Raw genomic sequence first — 20,228 nt, forward strand, 5'->3', positions numbered from 1 at the left:
TTTCCACAGTTACCATGTTACAATGCATTAAAGTTTTATAAAAATGACCTTTGTTCTTAGAAGGTGAACTACATACACACATAGACAGGGTTGGTCAAATTTGCCAATAGCGAATATCCTCTTGAAATGCACATCAACGCCTGTAAACAAACCACTAACAGAATAAATCCTAAAATTAATGTGTAGTACAGATCAAAATAACAGCCCAAATCAGTGTAATTATGTTCACATTCAAAACAATAAGTTTTATTCATAAAAACAAGTTAGGTGATAAAATGCATGGAAATATAAAACATTTAATAATCTGAATGGACGGACGGAATGTAAATTTTGTACACGTTCATAACAGAATAACATTTCAATATTAGTACATATATTTGTAACAATTCCAGATGCACAACCTTTCTGTCTGACCGAGGTGGTTTCATGTGTTGTTCCAATACATAAAATATATGTTGTCAATGTGCAACCAAATTGTACATAAATTCAGTATGTATTTATACGCTAAAATATAATGCAGAATCTGCAAGCATGAGTGAATGGAGAGAACAGTTATTGCTGAACAGACCATCATTACCACTGGACATTAATGTTACATTTACTTGACGATACATGTGTTTATATAATATCTCTATCAACTTATGGCACCATTGGCAAAACTTGCCATGTTTGCTAAGGAGTGGTATTAATTATGACTTGTCTTCAAGACATGCATGAATTTCCATTGTTCAAGGATACCATGCACTCAATGAATAGATCAATGCAAATATTTTGTTCACGTAATACTGACAATGGTTCATTGTATACAATATTGTCATGTTTTAGATGAGTTTTCTGTTTTGCTCTCTTCAAGGCGTAATTTCTCCAGGGAATTGAACAGAAGATCACATGCTTTCTTGTGCTTCGACCAATGTTTCACTTGGCATTCCCTGAGGAAAAAAATGAAAAAGGACCTTCATTATATAGCTGATTTCACTCCTTACAACATTACAACTTGTTCACATTTGGATGAAAATTGTGGTATCACTGGTACAATATGAGCTGCGGAAGGCCAGAGTTAACGGCATGTACATATATATCATAATGTCTTCGGCAACTATAAGACACAACGCCAAGCCAAAGCCAAGTGTAAGAAAGTTGGAACTGAGACTGCAGCCCAAACTTTTCCTCCCTTCTGATTCAATGTACATCAAAAGAACAAAAACTTACCTTCTGCAATACCACTCGTTCTGACAGCGAGAACATCTTTTTGTAGCTGCCTCCCCACAAGCTGCACATTTTGGAGGTTCAGTTATCAGACTCTCCAGTACATCAAAATTGTAGGTATCTGCCCATCTGTTACAAGAAACAATGGTCAAGAGTTAGTCAATAGACTTCATAGCTATATCTGATTGGAGGCTGTTCTGGTTTAAATAACTGGACTGTGGTTATGAGGGGCTTACACTTGTGGGTGTACCCAGATTCTAGCGGTGAAAATTGATGGAGGCCACTTTAGGATTTGAACCAGCGATATACACCAGTTTCAATGGTCTAGACCAGATGGTCAACATGCCTCCAAACTCAAGAAGATAGTTGGCTGGTAGAATTTAGACCAATGGGTTACAGTAATGGTATTTCTTGTACTGTAAATTTGCAACCCATTAGCGGGTTAGTCAGTTCAAATTTATCATCTAAAAGCTTACAAATTTTTGTTCAAAAAACAAAGAGATACAGAAATATATGAAAATTTCTGCAATCAAGATTTAAACCTAATGTTATTTTCAATAGTGAAAAAGCACTCAGCATAGTATGTAGTTTAAGTAATCAGGTAAATGCGAGGACTCCACAAAAACAGAAAAAGCTTCAGTGAGGAAATACCTCAGCTACATGATTTTTTGATGCGCGGCCACAGTCAAGCTGGATTTGAACATGACAATAATCAGTGGCTTGTTGTTTAGGGTGAAGACAGGTGTAGAACACAAAGGTCAGAAACCAAACCTAATATTCCCACAAAATGATATAATCTTCCGGCCTAATATATTTACCGCTTTGCTTGATCTTTCATATCCTGAGCCGTAGGATTGAAATGTTTTTTTGACTGGTACTTGGCTATTTTTCCCCATTTACCAGCATTATCCCTGAGAATTTTGTCCTTAACTTCTGGAATCTGTAGTGAAGAGAGTAACATTCATCAGTTAATACATATCAAATGTACTTCCATGGGAAGAAACATTATCTAGAGAATTAAGTGTACATGGCATACATTTGAATTTATACTACGTGTATCTTAAAATTAACCTTGTTACTGAGTGTTAGAATTTGTGCCCAGGTAAACCTTTCATTTCATGACAATGTACCTGTTCCAGAACAAGGTCTTTCTTGGCAGCAGGTGGGTCCATCATGGAAAGATGTTCTAGGTATCTCTGCATCTCTCCTAATATAGGCATCTGATCCAGCATAACCTCTGACAAATGTGGTCGCAGCTGCAGGCACAAAATACAATTTACTCATAAACCCAAAAAGGCCTAAATGTACCTAGACCTAATGGACTATTCAGGAAAACAACTAGACAATGACCTATGAGATCACAAGTTCAAATCCATGCCCTGCTAGAGTGGCTGTGCTTTACACCACGAGCTTTGCTGGGTGAACCATTTTCATCAGTATGAGAATAACGTCAAACCCCAATCAAATAAATAAATAAACAATAATGTAAGGAATGGTTGAGTGACAACATGTACAATTATATACTTGTAAAATGCACGGACTATGACATTATATACATTAGAGCACTAGCACGCACTTGGAAAAAGCTTAACCTTTTTGGTTTCCAAAATACTACTGTACATATTCATCAGTCATAATTTAGCAAACAAGAGGACAGAAATCACAACCTTACCTTAAGAAGGACATTTTTACGATATGAACTCAGTTCATATTTCTGCTGGCAATTTGGTTCCATTAATAAATGAAACAATGCAATCCAGACCTAAAGACAGAAACAAATTGTGGTAAATACTCTCTTAAAAACCATTTGTAGCATCTTTAATGCCAAAGGGATCATAAATCAGAGATTCAACAGTCGCCAAAATTTTGTCAGTGCATTTGTAAGATTGTATACCTTAGGTCCGGAATCGCCCCACAAAGAGGCTTACATATAAAATCCACTATAAATTTGCCAAAAACTGGTCCAAGCTACCATTCACTGTTTTAGACGCTGAAATGTCCTGTTATTAGCTTGTTGACACATGCATGTGGAAGGCGTATTTGTATTCACCCGTGTACACCAGCCTCTATATAATACCACTGGTTGCGTCACTGTCTTTTGGTCACTCTTTACATTTTGTAAAGTTGTATGCATGAACATACTATGTGCATGGGGGAGGGGTGTCAAGACATTTTGTACAACATTTGTGCGCAGTTGGGGAGAAGGGCAAAAAGCTCCAAATTTGGGCAAATATACTTTATGGATGACCCTTAGCAGACAGACTTCTTAACTAGTATAAAATTTGTACCAGTTTGTGGCAGTTCTTACATCCTGGTGAGGACAATACTTACTTTCATGTTTTATGAAAAAAGCAATTTCAGTGAAAACAAATTACCTGGCCTTCTGTTTTTGTTAGCTTGAAGTAATCTGCGTGACAAATATTTTGCCATTTGTTGTCAATGTATTTTGAAACATTGCCTGAAACAGAACATCATTCGATCATTATGAGAAATGAGAAATCCAGAAAAGGAAATTACTTCAAAATTTAACTCATTTCACATACAAATACACACAGATGGAGAAATTTTTTTCAACATACACTGTGACAAAATTTGTCTTAATATATCTTTATCCTTTCTTATTATTAACTGACTACACCGTACATTTTCATTCTTCAAATCACATATTTAATACCTCATGATAATACATGCACTTTAATACAGTGTGTTAACCTCTCTAACTTACTGCCATCTCTTTTGGTCCAAGGGGGATTGTCCACAAGCTGCACAAGCATGATAGGGATGTCCAAGGTGTTCAGTAATCTTGTTGTAATACTTAATGGCAAGCTGGCAGACAAAGCAAATTGATATGTTTAGTTGGAAATTGTTAAAGCTGCTATATTTTATCATCCACTAAATCTGAAACTGTCAACTCAATATGTGCATTTTGTCATTTCAACCCATTAGCTGTAGGCTGATGTCTTGATCAGTTAATTGTCATTGTACTACTGTGATCCATTCCTTCAAAGGATAGCTGAAAATCCCTTTTCTAAGAATATAAGTTACATACTTAGAGTTTGTGTGTTTTGTTAAACACTGATGAGGGTTGGCATGTAGAAATTTTCATCATGTAAATGTTATAGTACTTACATATCCAGATGATCTGTAATATATCTCAGTATGGAAACTGCTTTTATGCAGATGTCAAACTGTAACTTCTCCTCTTGCTTGTGCAACTCCTGCAACAGAAAACCATCATCCCTCTTCATAAATATACACATTTTCAATGTGATTCTACTATATTATCTCACCGTAAAAAGTGAAATTATAGTACAACAACTTATGCATTCATATAACAATATATTTGAGTTTTTATGGAGACACTTGGATCCCTCACCCTTAAATTCTGTAAATTGCTATAATTAGCTTTTTTTAACACATGCTCATAAAATAAACACAACAGGTGTTTCACCTGACACCTACAGACTTTAAATTGCATATGAAATGAGTACATAAATGAGTATAAAATATTTACCTCCATGTTTGAGATCTTCTGTTTTTTGTCTGCTTCATCACCCCTTTCTATGCTTGCCCTGAAAACCAGATGAATTTAGACATGTGGTATTAGCCATATTCACTGACATGTACTATAAAGATCAAATAGTATGAGTCTCCGATGTAACCTAATGGCACCAGATCCATATATCATTTTGCTATTTTCAGGTGACAGTAAAAGAAAGTAGAGATGAAATAATAATTAGTCACATATATGAAAAGTTTTTTTTCCTCTCATTTCACTGGTACTGTAAGAAAATGAACTGTTGACAATAACTGGTAAAATAGTTTGGTCTCGTCTATGGTGGTGAATAACAATAGATTTTTTTTTACCTTGCAATTAGAGCAGTCAGTTTCCTGTAGCAGTAATCAATCAGGTCGATTACACTCTCCTCAGCTGACTCGCAGACCTCCTTATGGTACATGACCGTCTCCAGTAAATTAGCAACAGTTGCCTCATGATATATCTACAATCAAGAACACAAAAAACATAAATGTGTTGAAATTTGATAAATCTGCATGCCAAGCATTTTCAAAACAACTACAAAAATAGGACAGTGCATTATTACTCACCACCATGTACAGTTGAAATGTTGTCTTTGGTTCAAAATCCATGGCAATAAGTTCTGTGAAGATCTTTTCTTTCCATACTTCTGTCACTAGAAGATCATAAATCAAGACAGGAACCTAAAAAGCAACAATACCAGAATATTAAAAAGAACAGTATATGTTTTTGAATAATTAGATAATGGTGAGAACTCAGCACTTTGTTCTACAGTATTTTAATGTCCACATTTTGCAAATTCTGGAAATGAACCAAAAAGCACCATCAGATGTTACAATCTGTCAAAATTATAAAGGAAAGGCAAGTATTTGTAATTACTTTTTCATATGTCACGAGGAATTCTTTTACAAATTCATCTTCCTGTACTGAAGCACTGATGACAGCCTGCATGTTGAGCTTCTCCAAATATTCATGTTGCTTGGTCCACCTGTCAGATAACAAGGTAGAGAAAATTAATGCAAATAATGATAACAAATGACTTCCCTTGTAAGAATAGTACCTTGATATAACACTCAAAGTATTAAACCAAAAAACAGTCATATGGATCCACTTTTTATTTTATGAACAGGGCGTTTCTGTGTAGGTGCTGGCATCATATTCAACTACTGATAATGATGCAGGCACCAAATAACCCAAACAAGAATAGGTCTGCAGGTGAAAAAGCAAATGAAATCTGATTGAACCTGGAGGAAAGCCTGCTGGCCATGTAGCTGACAAATGACTGGATGTAAAACATCTATCTAGCCAGCCTGTTCTTCATCATAGATCAAACATTTAAGGTCCTACGCAAAAGATTTCATGTTATTTTGTAACTGTTAGTAACTTCGCACCAAGTCACATTGTACCAGAGTCACCTTGAACCACTTTTGTTACCTATATATTGCTACCGTAAGACAAGTAGAACCCCAGTATGGTTGTCTGAGGAAGCGGTGTTGTTCAGTTTTATAGCAATTTTTGTTGAAACTAAGTGCCCGATATTATGACATTCTATCAATAAAACTGTAGCATGCCATGCCTTATTTTAGCATGTCATCATTTGTTGCGCTTTGATTTTACACATCCTATATTTTTAATTTTCGTCATTTTAAATGTGGAGATGTGACAGAAAAAAGTGACTTTTTGAAATTTACTGCTGCTATTCCAAATTGGTGATAGTTTAAATCAAGGGTTAGTTTACACAATGAAGTGTAATGCAGTTTTCTTATATTGCAAAAGTTCAAATAACACCATGCATCTATAGGTCTAGTAAATTTCCGTGCACAAATTAACACGGCTGAAATGGTAACTCATCTCAAACCAAACAAGCTTTTCCGACGAGAATAGATCTGACGGCACTGGAAAGACATAATATAACTTTCTGTAGAGTGGTATGGACATTCGATTAACCGTTAAACGTTGTATACTGAGTATTAGGCCTACCAGTATACAATATTACACCATGTCTAATTCATTCATCAGACTATAGCTTTCTGTCCTTATTCCTGAATATGCATACAGAAATTATTTTATGCGACAAAGTATTTCTTGAAAAGGAGAATAAAGGGGGAAACTTGCAATTCCTGAACAACGTATGTTAGAAGGTCCACGTAGCGAGGCACATCAGTTTACATATTTTCCATGGTAACGAAGGCTTCGATCAACCCACCTGCCATTTCCAACGTCTTTTACATCAAATTTTTCTAGCGCCTGTACAAATCCCTCTGCTTCTACGGACAACAGAACTTGTGATGTTTCGCTGGACATCTTCCTCTGCTAAAAGTAAGCTTGAAAATGACAGCTCAAACTGTTCGGAATTTAATGTAAACACAGCAGCATGTTCGGACATATGGCAAGCACGTTGTCAACAGAAAACAACACGCGATGCATTCAATGTAGATACGTTGATTGTTTATCTTTTATTACGACTTGAAAAGTGCTATAAGAGATTTTTACATTAAATTATGAATGATAATATAACACCCATTTAGTTGATGAGCAGTAATAAATTTTTTAAAAAGTGCTGATTTAAAAATAGATTGCAGACCATGGCGTAACGTACCTGGTTGTAGCAGCCGACGCAATGGGGCCTGAGCAATTAAGAACGAATGAGGAATCAGTTTTACTTTCAAATATGTTATCCATGCCTTTAGACTGAGAAACATAGATTTACTACTATCTGTTTACTATATTTTATTCATGGCGTATTCGTTAAGTGTTGGGAATGCCATTGCAATTGTCGGAAAATGGACCCTGTATTATATGCAATATGGTATGGATATATAATCAGCTGAAACACTGTCAGCTCTTCAGCACGGCGTTTTAAAACGGACAATTTTCTTAGCAGCTTCACACAAAATAAAATGAGGGAAAAGCTTTTGTACACGTGTAATTCTGCTGTGTCCAGCATCAGGAAAATAAGTTGGCATTTATGACGATGTCATGTGAGGAAAAAAACATAATTGCTTAATATAAAGGAGTGCCATGCGGATGACAAATCTGAATTGACATGATCACACTTTGGTGGCTGATAAACCAGCCAACTTTTACACATTTCATAACTGACATATTTAAAGCAAACAGCATTTTCCTGAATTATTTTTTCCATTAAGTTAATAGCATACATACTAAAAACTAAGAAGAGAATATATTACTAACTGAGCACAAGGTGATGTGACCTTGACAAATTTAAATTCTGTATATATATTACTAACATATTTTTCAGAATTTTTTGTATGCCAGGTGAAAATTATTTTTCACATCTTTTATTTATTGATTTATTTATTTATTTGATTGGTGATTTGCGCCGTATTCAAGAATATTTCACTCATACGATGGCGGCCAGCATTATGGTGGGGGGAAACTGGGCAGAGTCCGGGGAAAACCCACATCTTTTAAATATCACAAGATCACATACCTCTATAATAAAACAGGCTTTGAAAGAAATGTATATACCACTTAACCTATCTCACAGAGAAGAACGAAATGATCATTTGAAATGGCTCGATATTTCAGTACTTTTTATGGTAATTTCACAGTGAAACTTACAATTATACATAGGTTTAGAGACATTCCAGTGATATAATATCCTTACATCTAAAACAATATTCTGTAATATTCTCTTCTAGCTGTTATATCATCTTGTGAACGATCAAGTCAAAATGAGCCTTTTGTTTTTTTGGAGTTTTTACCTGTGTATTACATTAACCAATAGGTTATTTATTTATTTATTTGATTGGTGTTTTACGCTGTACTCAAGAATATTTCACTTATACGACAGCGGCCAGCATTATGGTGGGTGGAAACCGGGCACAGCCTGGGGGAAACCCACAACCATCCGTAGGTTGCTGACAGACCTTCCCACATACGGCCGGAGAGGAAGCCAGCATAAGCTGGACTTGAACTAACATGGACCGCATTGGTGAGAGACTGCTGGGTCATCACGCTGCGCTAGCACGCAAACCAACTGAGCCACAGAGGCCCTAAATCAATAGTGTAATCTAGATCGTTATAGGGAATTGAAATATTAACAAATGGTTATTGGTAGAAATTTCTAACCATGGTAAGGTTAGGGTTTCTCTTAAATTCTTCTTTTTGTTTTATTGATTTTTTTTTCTTTTTTTTTTTTTTTTTTTGCACACCACAAAGAAGGCAAGGCAGGTATATATACAGTCCATTGAGGTCTACCTCAAGGAAGAGCATATGCAGGGTTGTTTTGTTAACAGAACTGCCCACACATACATATGGACCTAGGTCAAGCTGACCTCTGTTTCTTGTTCACTGAAGGGTGCACCCTAGCATGACCCATGTGTGGCATAGGCTATTATTCACATGGACATGGTCAGCCACTGTTATGGGTAAGTTCATCAATTCCCCAAAACACACTATGCATTGCTGTATTTTCAGTTCTTTATAATTTTTTAAACAAATTATTTAAGATAATATGAAATAAATTAAGATATAGTAAAAGTAACTGTTTGGCAGAATACATGATAATTTAGGCTATTGCATTTATGTAGAGGAATATTAAGTGATTGTAAGTTTGTAACACTAAGTAAGATCAAACTTGCAGTATTATGAGAATAACTATATGCACCAGTGTAGACTAACACTATATGCAAGGCTGCTTTTAAAGATGAACAAGATAACTAAGTTTATGGTGTGAACTTTTGTAACACTGACCTACTTAGGCTAAAAATAGTCATTAGCACTAATAGTTTGCATTAAGTCAGCTAAAAGAAGTAAAAGCGTTTAGTCTTACAAATTCCCCTTATTTTTATATTTTTCAGAGTGCGTTTAAAACTGTTTGAGTAAGCAAGAAGCACACCAGTCTCCACATCAGTTTTGGTATACATTCACATTCTGATATAGAAAGATGAAGAAGTTGACTGATAACCAAAAGGCTGTTGTGTCTGGAACTAACAGGTAAATGGGAGGACTGTTTATTTACTTACTGTCTGAAGCATTGATATGATTTTTGTCCTTTAGGTATAGACTTACAACAACAAACATCTGAGTGAGTGAGTGAGTGCTTGGGGTTTAACGTCGTACTCAACAATTTTTCAGTCATATGACGACGAAGGAATCATTAGGGTGCATGTACGTGTAATGTGCCTTCTTGTTGCAGGACAGATTTCCACCGCTCTTTTATTTAGTGCTGCTTCACTGAGACGACTTACCGAAGGCAAGTAAGCCGCCCCGCCCGAGCCATTATACTGATACGGGTCAACCAGTCGTTGCACTATCTCCTTCATGCTGAACGCCAAGCGAGGAAGTTACAACTTCCTCTTTTAAAGTCTTAGGTGTGACTCGATCAAGGATTGATCCTGGATCTACCAGTCCCGAAGCGGATGCTCTACAAACTGTGCTATCCGGGCCGGTACAAACATCTGAACTGGCAGTGTTGACAAGTCTTTCAAATTAGGTTTACTTTTGTTGCCATATTATATATACAAGCATGCATGTGTATGATATGCCTGTTCTTCAGTAAATAGTGAAAAAAAATGACCTAAATTTATGCAACTGTATGCATTTAATTATTTCTTTGTAATGTGTGTTGTAATGACACAAAAAAGAATTTCGTCTTGAATTATATGTTTGGTGTGAACACTAAGTTTTTCTGATAAGAAATTAACCAAACTTCACAGACAAATCTTAATTGACCTGGCTATAGGGTGGATAAATAAGTTAGAATCATGACAAAATGTTTCCCTTGAAAAAGTCTGAACTTTAGGTGAAATATAGTAGGCTACAAATGACATTTTTTTTTACATCTGTTGTAGAAAGGCATTGTTGCTGTCTATATGTGTTGGGGCCTTCGCACTGATTGTATATCTGATTCCATCACCTATTGACCCTAAACCTTTCAGGTAGGTAGAATGTTGCAGGTTTAGTTTGGATAGGAAATTATAAGTACATTTGCTGGATTTATATCTGTAATGTATATTTAGAATCCGGTTAGAAGCTGTAATATGTCTGAAATGAGAGACTAAGGTTCATCTTAACATAAACTTTTTTCTGTATGGTTTGTTACTTTTTTAAAAATTTTATTCATCCAGATTTGACAAGCCACCACCAAAATTAGAAGGCCCTTTAGCTCCAAATTTTAACCTCCAGAAGGCAAGAAAACTCTTTGAGGGTAAAGTTGCTGGCCCAGAATCATTTGCAGTCGACAAAAATGGTAGGTGCACTTGATTGAAATGTGTGGGACAGTTTTACTGACACATTGAAGACAAAGTAAAGGCCAGAGTACATTTCAACCACATATAGGATTTTGTTTATTTAATTAATCCCCTACCAGTACCTGAATGTTTTAGTCAATTTTTTTTTTCAGAATGATGTTTTATTCTGATGTGATGTGTTACATGGGTAGTGGCCATGTCTTGCAAAAGCAATGCATTCAGGACGCTAGTTTTTTTTTTTGAATATGATTTATGAAGAAACAAGTCATTTTCTGTTGTATGTCTGGTATGTATTACAGAATTTTCTTTCATTATTGTATAATCGTATTTATGACGGTAATCTTCATCTTCATCATGTGTATGTATTTGTGCATTGTAGGTAAAATTTACACTGGTGGTTCTGATGGCAAGATTTGGGGATTCCAAAGTGGACAAATCCAGCTTGTGGCTATTACTGGCAAAAATCATTCAAATTGTGGTAAGTCTTTCATTGCTATACTTATGTTTTATCTTGTTGGGAAGTGTCTAAAGCAAAAACTGTCATCATATAAGTGAAATATTCTTGAGTACTTTGTAAAACACCAATCAAATAAATAAGTAAATAAATAAAGTGAAGTGTCATGTAGCCTGTGAGTAAGGTGCATGGCTCTCATGATGAGAGATACAGTGTGTTGGTTCAGTCCCAGCCTTGGATGGGGAATTTATAAATTCCACCACTCTCACTGTTAGTATCGTGAATCATGATGAATATTTGAATTTTGCACTGGGATCCTATTTTTATTTGTAGGTAGTTTTGAGCTTGAGCCAGTTTGTGGCCGTCCTAAAGGGATGAAGGTGGACAAGGGAGGTAACCTAATTGTAGCAGATGCTTATCTGGGATTACTGAAGGTCTCTTTACCAGCAGGAAATATTCAGGTCTTGATACCAAACAACAAAGGTATGTAGGACAGATTTGTATTTACATTCTTCCACTTTTCCAAGGCTAATTACTTTTGCTTATTATGGAAAAGACCGACTGGAATGTAGTTGGTAGCTATAGAATTTTCGATTGATCTTAAAGCATTTCATTGTTTGGTCAAATTTAGAAATCAGTTTTGAAATTTACATTTAGGTTAAAGCAGTAACGCTTACTATGTGTTTTAAACTCCTCTGCCACCATATCCAAAGGCCAGCCTGAGTTATATTATTGAAGCAACTAAGTGTAAAAATATGGATATTCAGTGTTAACCAAATGTCTTTAAATTTAGGCTTTTTATTTTATTTTATTTTTTTGTATTTTTGACTTTTACATTTTTGTTTCGTTATTTTAGGATTGGGTGGAGTGCCATTTAAGTTTCTGAATGGACTTGACATGTCAGAAGATGATGTTGTGTATTTCACAGATTCCTCCACTAAATGGGACAGAAGGCACCATAAATATGAGGTCTGTGTATTTGTAATGTCACTGAGTAGTTTCCTTTAATTTGCCAATGATGGTGTGGTTTATTTATTTTTTTTTTTGCACTACAAATGTATTCACAGAACAGTCGATGTAGGTTACCTACACACATTAATCAGCAGTCATATGCAAATTATTTTGTAAATGTGTTGTAGAAGAAAGTAAGTTAGATTCATTTGTTTTACAGGTGATTGAGACAAATAATTATGGGAGGCTGTTTGAGTATGATCTAAAGACTGGACGCAGTAAAGTGCTGCTTTCAGAGCTGTACTTGGCCAGTGGAGTGGCCTTATCATCAGATGAGAGCTACCTCCTGGTGTCAGAAATGAGTGTGTGCCGTATACAAAAGTAAGTTTGTAAATTTTATAATATGTGCTGTAAGATAAAGTATGAGTTATAAGTACATACCTCATTATAGCGTTCATGTAGCTAATCTTCCATTTAAACCTTCATATAGTCACTATATATCGACTTTCTGAGCTCTGATGAGTGTGTAATTGCATGTGTGTAAAGTAAAGTAAAACTGCCAGAATTTCTTGTTTCTCTCAGTCATTTCTGGTGTATGCTCAATCTGCCATTATTATGGTGTAATTGATTAAATTTTTTTAAATTATTGCTTAAATGATTTTCTAGTTCTGAGATATGTGGATTGCTTATTTAAATACTTTTAGATATTACCTGAAGGGCCCAAAGGTAGGGAAATCAGAGTTACTTCTGGATAATCTACCTGGTTACCCAGATAACATCAGACTTAACAGCCGTGGTAACTTTTATGTTGGTTTGGCCTCTGTGAGATATGAAGGGTCAGGTGTGACAAAACCTTTCCTAGACGTCGTCGCACCATTTCCAGCAGTGAAACGGTTTGTTGCAAAGGTGAATGTCAGCAGTCATATTATTTATATTTTTAGTATAATATTATGTTAGTTTTTATATTTTATATATATAATATTACTTTAGTATTACAATGAATGATCCTACTTTATTATTAAGATATAAGTGAAATTTGTGCACTCTGCATAAATTATATAGTGGCAATAGTAATGATTACTCAGGAAAAAGGGAGAAAAAACATTTTAAAAAAAATGAAAAGGAATGTCTGGGATGTGACCCCCACACTGCCAGGTATCAGATACAGTGGGCCTAGTACTATAATCCAACATAGAGATTAAGTGCCTTTGATCTTCTGCTCATAGCCAAGAATAAAAGACAAAAAGAATACATTTGTTGCAAACTTGATGCCTATTCCCACAGTAAACTGCTGTGACAAGTTTCATGCAGTCTTGAATCAATTTTGGAGAAAACCAGAATGATTTCTGAAAAGTGTTTTGACGATGATGTGAAAACCACAACTTGAATGGGAATAATCCTATGAAATTAAATGTTCAATCCAATTGTGTAGTTTTCACAGGTGACCTACTTTAGCTCTATTTTCATCGGCTAGCTCAAGCCTAATTTACTCACAGAAATGTCTCATATTAAGAAGTTTTAATTGCCAAATCATTTCAATTTCGGCTGTTGAGCTGAATGCCAGTCATCCATTCAATTGCTAGGAGAGACAAGGTACGAGTTGAAGAAGAAAACATAAAAATGATACTAAAATCAGATGACAACTTAATTGCAGATTTTCGATTTTTGGTTTTAGAAGGAAAGGGTGTTTGGAAATATTTTTGTATTTTTGGTATTTGGGACCACCTCTTGGTATTTTGCATAATGCTGTTCTAAATAAGGCATGTGCTGCTTGTCAAATATATTTATTTGAATGTAAATTTGTTGTTTATATCCAAACATATGTATTTAGTCTGAATTATGATAATGTTTATGAATATATTAAAAACATAAAAATATGATCAGAATCTGGGTGGAACACATTTGTCAGCCGAAAAGATCAAATTCTAGTGGTAATATGTTTATTAAATGTGTGTTACATCCTCATTCATAACATTATTATGCAAAGACAGTATATTCCTAGAAGTGATCCCAAATACACAAACATTATTTTTAGGTGTCTTTATCTCTTTAAGAAAAATCGAGAAGAAAAAAATATTTAAGACCACTTTTCACACTCTTTTATCTGAACTTCATGTAATTTTTACATTTTCTCCACCCTTAATCCCCAGTTTTGGACTGATGATTCATGGTATCAGATGGGTTATGGTTGTTTTATAATCCATGGTACATGTACATCCATGTTTGTAAGATTATGGTTGTTGTGGTTAACACTTGCTAACAGGTGCAACTGATTTGTGTGTTTTTGCTAATTTTTTCAGGTTTTGCCATTTTGGGTGTACAGTATATTTCTTCCAAAGCACTCTATGTTGTTGGAGATCACAGGAGATGGGGCTATTCTGGGAAGTCATCATGATCCAACGGCTGATGTATTGTCTGGAATCAGTGAGGGTTTCCAATATTTGGATAAGGTGTACATTGGACATTTTGCTTCAACATTTATTGGAGAAATTTCTGTAAATGATCTCTGATGTTTTTCTTCTTAATGTTAGATCAGAAAAGTTAGTCGGTGGTTAGTGGTAGGCAATTGGTTCAAAGGGACCAGTCCTTACTTTTTCAAACTTTTACATTAAAAAAATCTCTTATCCTTTGAAATACATAATACCAAATTTTACACAGCATACATCTGTGGGGCAAGTAGGCAATTCAACGGCGATTTGATTGTAGTCAGATGATGTCAGCTTTGGTGTCAACTGAAAGAGATTTAGAAGTTATGTATGATGTGTAAGTTTGGTTGCTCTAGACCATTTACTGTTGCCTGTGTGAGCCAGATGGCTATTCGACCTGTGTGAGCCAGATGGCTATTCGACATGATTTGATTGTAGCGCTCCTGAAGTCTGTTGGTGTCGGCTTTGATGTCGGGTGAAAGATGATCAGAAGTGCTGTACATTGTGTGAATTTAGTTGCTCAAGATCATTTAGTATTGTGTGTGTAGGCCAGTAGGCGATTCGATGGCAATTCCGTTGCAACTTTAGTGAAAGAGAATCAGAAGTAATGCATTTTCTGTAAGTTTCGTTGCTGTAGGCATTTTGGCTTTGCTTATAAGAGCCAGTAGCGCCCCCTGGAGTCAGATGGTGTCAGCTTTAGTGTCAGGTGAAAAAGGGTAACAAGAGGTGTATATTAAGATCTACACTCATACTTACAAATGTATATATATATAAGTATGCTTACAGCATGCTTAACTGTATTTGTTTCAAAACATATGTTTGTAGTTTTTTTTACACAATCTGTATCATAATTTGTTTTTATACATTTGTACTTTAGAGACCGACATTGATTAACAACTTACTGGTTGAAATAAACTGATATGTATTAAGTGCTTGATATATTTGTGCAGTTTTCGTATTGCTCATGTTTAAAAAAGAAGCCTGTCTTTCAGTCATGGTTACAATCCCAGCCTTGGCCAAGGAATTTGTTGACACTCCACTCTGGCCATTTATGGGACCCGGGTGACAAAAAGTAGTTGATGAGGCACTAGTGGCCATTTGCGTAGTCTGTTGTTTGTTGAAGACCACTTGTCTTTCAGAAATATGTCGTGTATATCTTTAATTATTTGACAGCTTTAAAACTAGCATGAAACTTGAAAATTTGCAGTAATAGGCCTTTATGATCGAGGAATAGTATACATTTGTCTGTTATAAGCTTTATATGCCTTTCAGTGGAATAATCTTGGACTTGTTTTGTTGTGGCACAGCATTTTGAGTAATTCTATACCAAATGCCAATTGTCTCTGCATTTGTTTTACCTAATTCTGCCTAAGCCATGGTACTAGGGGCGTGCAATTTACTACTATTTAAACATTTACACAAACATTTAGATTAAAACCCTAATCGAGGTAAATCAACAAGAAGCCCCATTTCATCGGCTGCGTGTGACCATTAGCCAGTTATTACACTGTCGTCTCAGTTTTTTTTTCTCTGTGTGATGTAATTCTTTTATTATACATGTAGTATTATTAATGTGCTATTTGTATTTACGTTTTTCCCAACATCTGGTGAAGGGTTAGTTAGAAATTTTCAAGGATTATATATATATATATATATATATATATATATATATATGTGTGTGTGTGTGTATGTGTGTGTGTGTGTGTGTGTGTGTGTGTATACATTGTTGTTCCACCATATGTATTCAATCACTAAGCTCAAGCTCTAAGCTTAAAAACGCTTCTTCTTTGAAACCAGTCTGACAAGGTTTTCCAGATGGTATGCTTTTCTATGTAATCATGAATCTTTTCCTTGTAATTGGTGCCTGTTCCAATACTTTGTATGGTGTTAAAACTGCTTCTTGCTTTCTCGTCAATCTCATGGACATCTTGAAAAAGCGCTATAAATGCCAAGCAGTTTGGCGGGATTCTGGTGTAGCCTTTGAGAATTGTTGGCCCCAAAACGATTAGCCTTCAGCAGCGATGTTTATTCCTGGCCTCGAAATGATTGGACTGGACGTCGCTGTAATCACACAACGGTACGGAAATGTGCGATACAGATCGCAAGTTGGATATTGACGTGTATATACGGTATATCTATCAACCGTTAACTCGTTAACATTTGTGTTAAAATTGTACTAGCAAACAGATTATTTGTATTTAATCGTGCATCACATACGAGGTTTATGTATCGTGGCTTCCGTTATCTACATGTGCAAACGTAGCTCCGTAAATCCAGACTAGGCCTAAATGAGCCAAGTACAAATACATGGAAAAGACGGCTAATAATTTCATTGCTATTCATGGGCTACACATTTAATTCTTTTTCGTAGAATGTTACCACATGATTGACACCAATATTGACCTTTGCAAAGCAATAAACTAATATGATCTGGGAAATGGGTAGGCAATTTGTCAGAACAAATTGTCGTTAGATTGACTCGTATTGAAATATACTGCGTTGGTGCAGAACGTCTTGGGAACCAATGAGAATGCCGCATTTCGCACGCGTTTATTCTAAGGTCCTTTGCTGCAACATTTACAACTGGTGGAAGACGGATGTCAGTTGCCCCTCTTCAGCTATCGAACAGGGCAAGGGAGATATTACCAACAGGGGTCATTCCCTTGTTGCCACCCGACCGGAGAGATTGAGAAAGTTCACAGGTTCTGATCCCATTTAGACCAACATCACTGATCTGACCCTCCAATGATTGGAGAGAGATGTCGGTAAGTACAAGACGGATGCACTGGATATATGTACCGAGATTTAAGTCCAAGCACGTGGCTCTTTGAAGATATCCAATGAAGATCTTGGCTGTCGCTACAACATGCTGGCTCTTCCTTGTATGCCGGTATCTTGTGGAAATGAAATTTTATCGAAGTCTCAGATCTACAATAACAAAGTGATGTCAGCTATAGCTAGAAGAATAGATGTGTCCAGCACTGCCCATCAACTAATCACCATGATGGAGGCCGCACAACCCCATTGAGATGCATCAGCCGAATGAATAGTAGACATTCTGCAGTCGAGGAGGATCCAACTTCGACTAGAACCTGAAATTGTAAAATAAAACCTGTTAGACTTAATCCAGTAGATAGTATTTCGGAGAATAATAAAACTTAGGTGGGGAGGGTGTAAAGTATAATTTTATGTTGGGATGAGATGGTGAAATGTTTTTTGTATTGCTGTTGTAAACCACAAATGTACCTATATGCATGCATGCGTAGCTATTTCACTGCAATGTTGACATCATGTATTGAATACTGTGGGTATTATGATGTACTTTTCCTTACCTTTTGTTGTAGGGTATAGCCTCGTATATCGGCATGGAATTTACTGTATAACTTACTGAACTTACCTGGAACCAAAATAATACTGTGACACATGTATTAACCCCTGCCTTTGCCCCTATGTACAAGTAATCCACATAAAACCTTACGTAAATGTCGCGGCGGCCATGTTTTCCTTTAGCTAGTCATGTGACTTGTAAAGTATTTTAGCAATCTTTTGACATTTTGCTGTGTTGTAATGTTTTTGTGTATGCTGAGTAATTTTGGTTGTTGTTGTCTGAGCATATTTCATTGTATTTCATGCAGATAAAGCTAGGTGTAAACAATGATAAATTCTAGGAATATGACTTTTCTAGAAAAATTTTGCGTAGAAACGCTATTTTGTGGAGTTCGGATAGCGGGAATATTCAAACAGGTCATCAAGTGCTTCCTATCAAAGTATGTTTATTACATGTGTACAAGTGCTTCCTATCAAAGTATGTTTATTACATGTGTACAAGTGCCATTAGACACGCTGTATTACGCTGTTCTGTGGCTATGGATTGGTGTACTATTGAGTGGAAATGTGAAGCTAATCAAAAAGTCGATCCTATGTTATCAAGGCACTTTGATCCTTGTGTAAAAAGTCCCTTTGCCGCGCAGGAAGATCCACTCGGTGTCTTCTCATATTCCTAGAATTTATCATTGTTTACATAAGTAGTCCTTGCGTTGCCAAGTTCGTCGCGATTACGCCAAACGCTGATTGGTTGAATCAGGATGGCTTTCCATTAACATCTTGAGATAACAACAATAAAGGTGCTTACATTGCATATGCCATATTAGATTTTACCTAGGATATATACAATACTGTATATGCAGTACTTCATTTACATGTACACGGAATTACAATAGTGTGCAATTGTATGGCACCTTAAACGATGATACCTGAATTTCTGTATGCTATCTCCCCATGGCTCAGCTGTGGGTTAATTAACTAAGCCATTCATCTCCTAGTACAACTGCACTTATATGACTTTGTATGAAGATTTGATGTTTCCTTCAATATATATTTTAACTTCAACTGAACTTGTTTGTTGACTTCGTTCATTAACAGCCATTGGATTCTTAGAGTTTACCACTGAGGACCTTCATGGGAGTAATTGGATGTACGTGTTTATCGTATAGATTATCGTGTAAATATAACCTGTATTTATTGTCAACAAAAACTTGATAAAAGAATTTCCTGCAAAGTTTTGGTGAATTTATAACATTCAGGACTTATGACATGGAGAGTAAAACCTGAGAAGTGACGACAGTGTGATAGTTGGCAATTTGTTTCTGGTCAATTTGCGTCAGATTCCATCCACAGGTTTAACGGTTCGCTATTTAGAAAATGTGTTCGCCAAAAAAGGTAAACAAATAAGCCCATCCCATTAAACTCAGGCTCAAGACAGATGGATTTTAGGTCTACTCTCATTTCTTAAATTCATGTATGCCCGCACGACGATCCAATGAAATACGCTGTATATGAGCCATTTATATATGTATTTATTTTATAGGAGTTATGTCATATACTCAAGAATATTTTACTTCTATACCGAGAAAAGCAGGTGTATGTGATGGGAGTAAACTGGTGAAAGCCCGTAGGAGATCACCGTTCTTCCTTAGGTACCCGATGTGCCTTTTTACGTAAGGGTGTAGACGAACAAGCCGGACCTCGATTTGAACACGGGGCCGTCATGTTGGACGAGAGGTTGAGCGAGCGGCGCCTGAGCCGTCATGATCAGCCAAAGAGCGTCTTTGTACCTTGATATGCCAAATGCGACCTTCATTTGCCCACTAGCCTATGCTTGATTCAGCTTATAAGTTGAACCATTACCAAATATATGTATGCAGGATTCAGTATTTTCTGGCGACGCATCCCATACCGTATCGATCGAATATAACGCATTGCAGCATTGTTTGAAGACAGTTATTAACCTGATGCACTTTCCTCGAAGCCGCACGTGCTATTTCGCAGACTTAATGCACAATAGTAAACTACAGCAAACGTAAACACAACCAATAATGTAATTAGAAAGCGATATCCATTAATTGTGAACAGTTTATTTATTGACAACTCGTCCA

General features: G+C 36.0%; 2 protein-coding genes across 2 annotated transcripts; one reads left to right on the top strand and one right to left on the bottom strand.

Annotated features, from left to right (window-relative positions):
* Positions 1-12: 12 nt before the first annotated feature.
* Positions 13-7,127, bottom strand: LOC135471488 (zinc finger MYND domain-containing protein 10-like). The gene is given in 13 exon segments (XM_064750744.1): positions 13-929; positions 1,210-1,335; positions 2,025-2,146; positions 2,337-2,462; positions 2,879-2,968; positions 3,582-3,664; positions 3,932-4,032; positions 4,336-4,446; positions 4,570-4,593; positions 5,044-5,207; positions 5,314-5,427; positions 5,624-5,732; positions 6,951-7,127. Coding segments are annotated over 13 exon segments (1,383 nt in total). The 5' UTR covers positions 7,049-7,127; the 3' UTR covers positions 13-814.
* A 236-nt stretch (positions 7,128-7,363) lies between these two features.
* LOC135471331 (adipocyte plasma membrane-associated protein-like) lies at positions 7,364-16,374 on the top strand. The gene is made up of 11 exons (XM_064750523.1): positions 7,364-7,553; positions 8,930-9,138; positions 9,571-9,706; positions 10,564-10,650; positions 10,840-10,961; positions 11,342-11,440; positions 11,750-11,899; positions 12,273-12,385; positions 12,588-12,748; positions 13,072-13,273; positions 14,668-16,374. The coding sequence occupies exons 3-11, from the start codon at positions 9,657-9,659 to the stop codon at positions 14,875-14,877; spliced, it is 1,194 nt and encodes a 397-aa protein (XP_064606593.1). The 5' UTR covers positions 7,364-7,553; positions 8,930-9,138; positions 9,571-9,656; the 3' UTR covers positions 14,878-16,374.
* Positions 16,375-20,228: the final 3,854 nt, after the last annotated feature.

This window comes from Liolophura sinensis, chromosome 7 (assembly GCF_032854445.1).
Source record: "Liolophura sinensis isolate JHLJ2023 chromosome 7, CUHK_Ljap_v2, whole genome shotgun sequence".
In the NCBI taxonomy this organism is placed as follows: Eukaryota; Metazoa; Mollusca; class Polyplacophora; order Chitonida; family Chitonidae; genus Liolophura; species Liolophura sinensis.

Coding starts and splice junctions, on each gene's coding strand:
- LOC135471331 (XM_064750523.1), top strand. CDS start 9,657: ATGAAGAAGTTGACTGATAACCAAAAGGCTGTTGTGTCTGGAACTAAC. Junction 9,707..10,563: donor GTTGTGTCTGGAACTAACAG/GTAAATGGGAGG, acceptor CATCTGTTGTAG/AAAGGCATTGTTGCTGTCTA. Junction 12,386..12,587: donor GAAGGCACCATAAATATGAG/GTCTGTGTATTT, acceptor TTTGTTTTACAG/GTGATTGAGACAAATAATTA.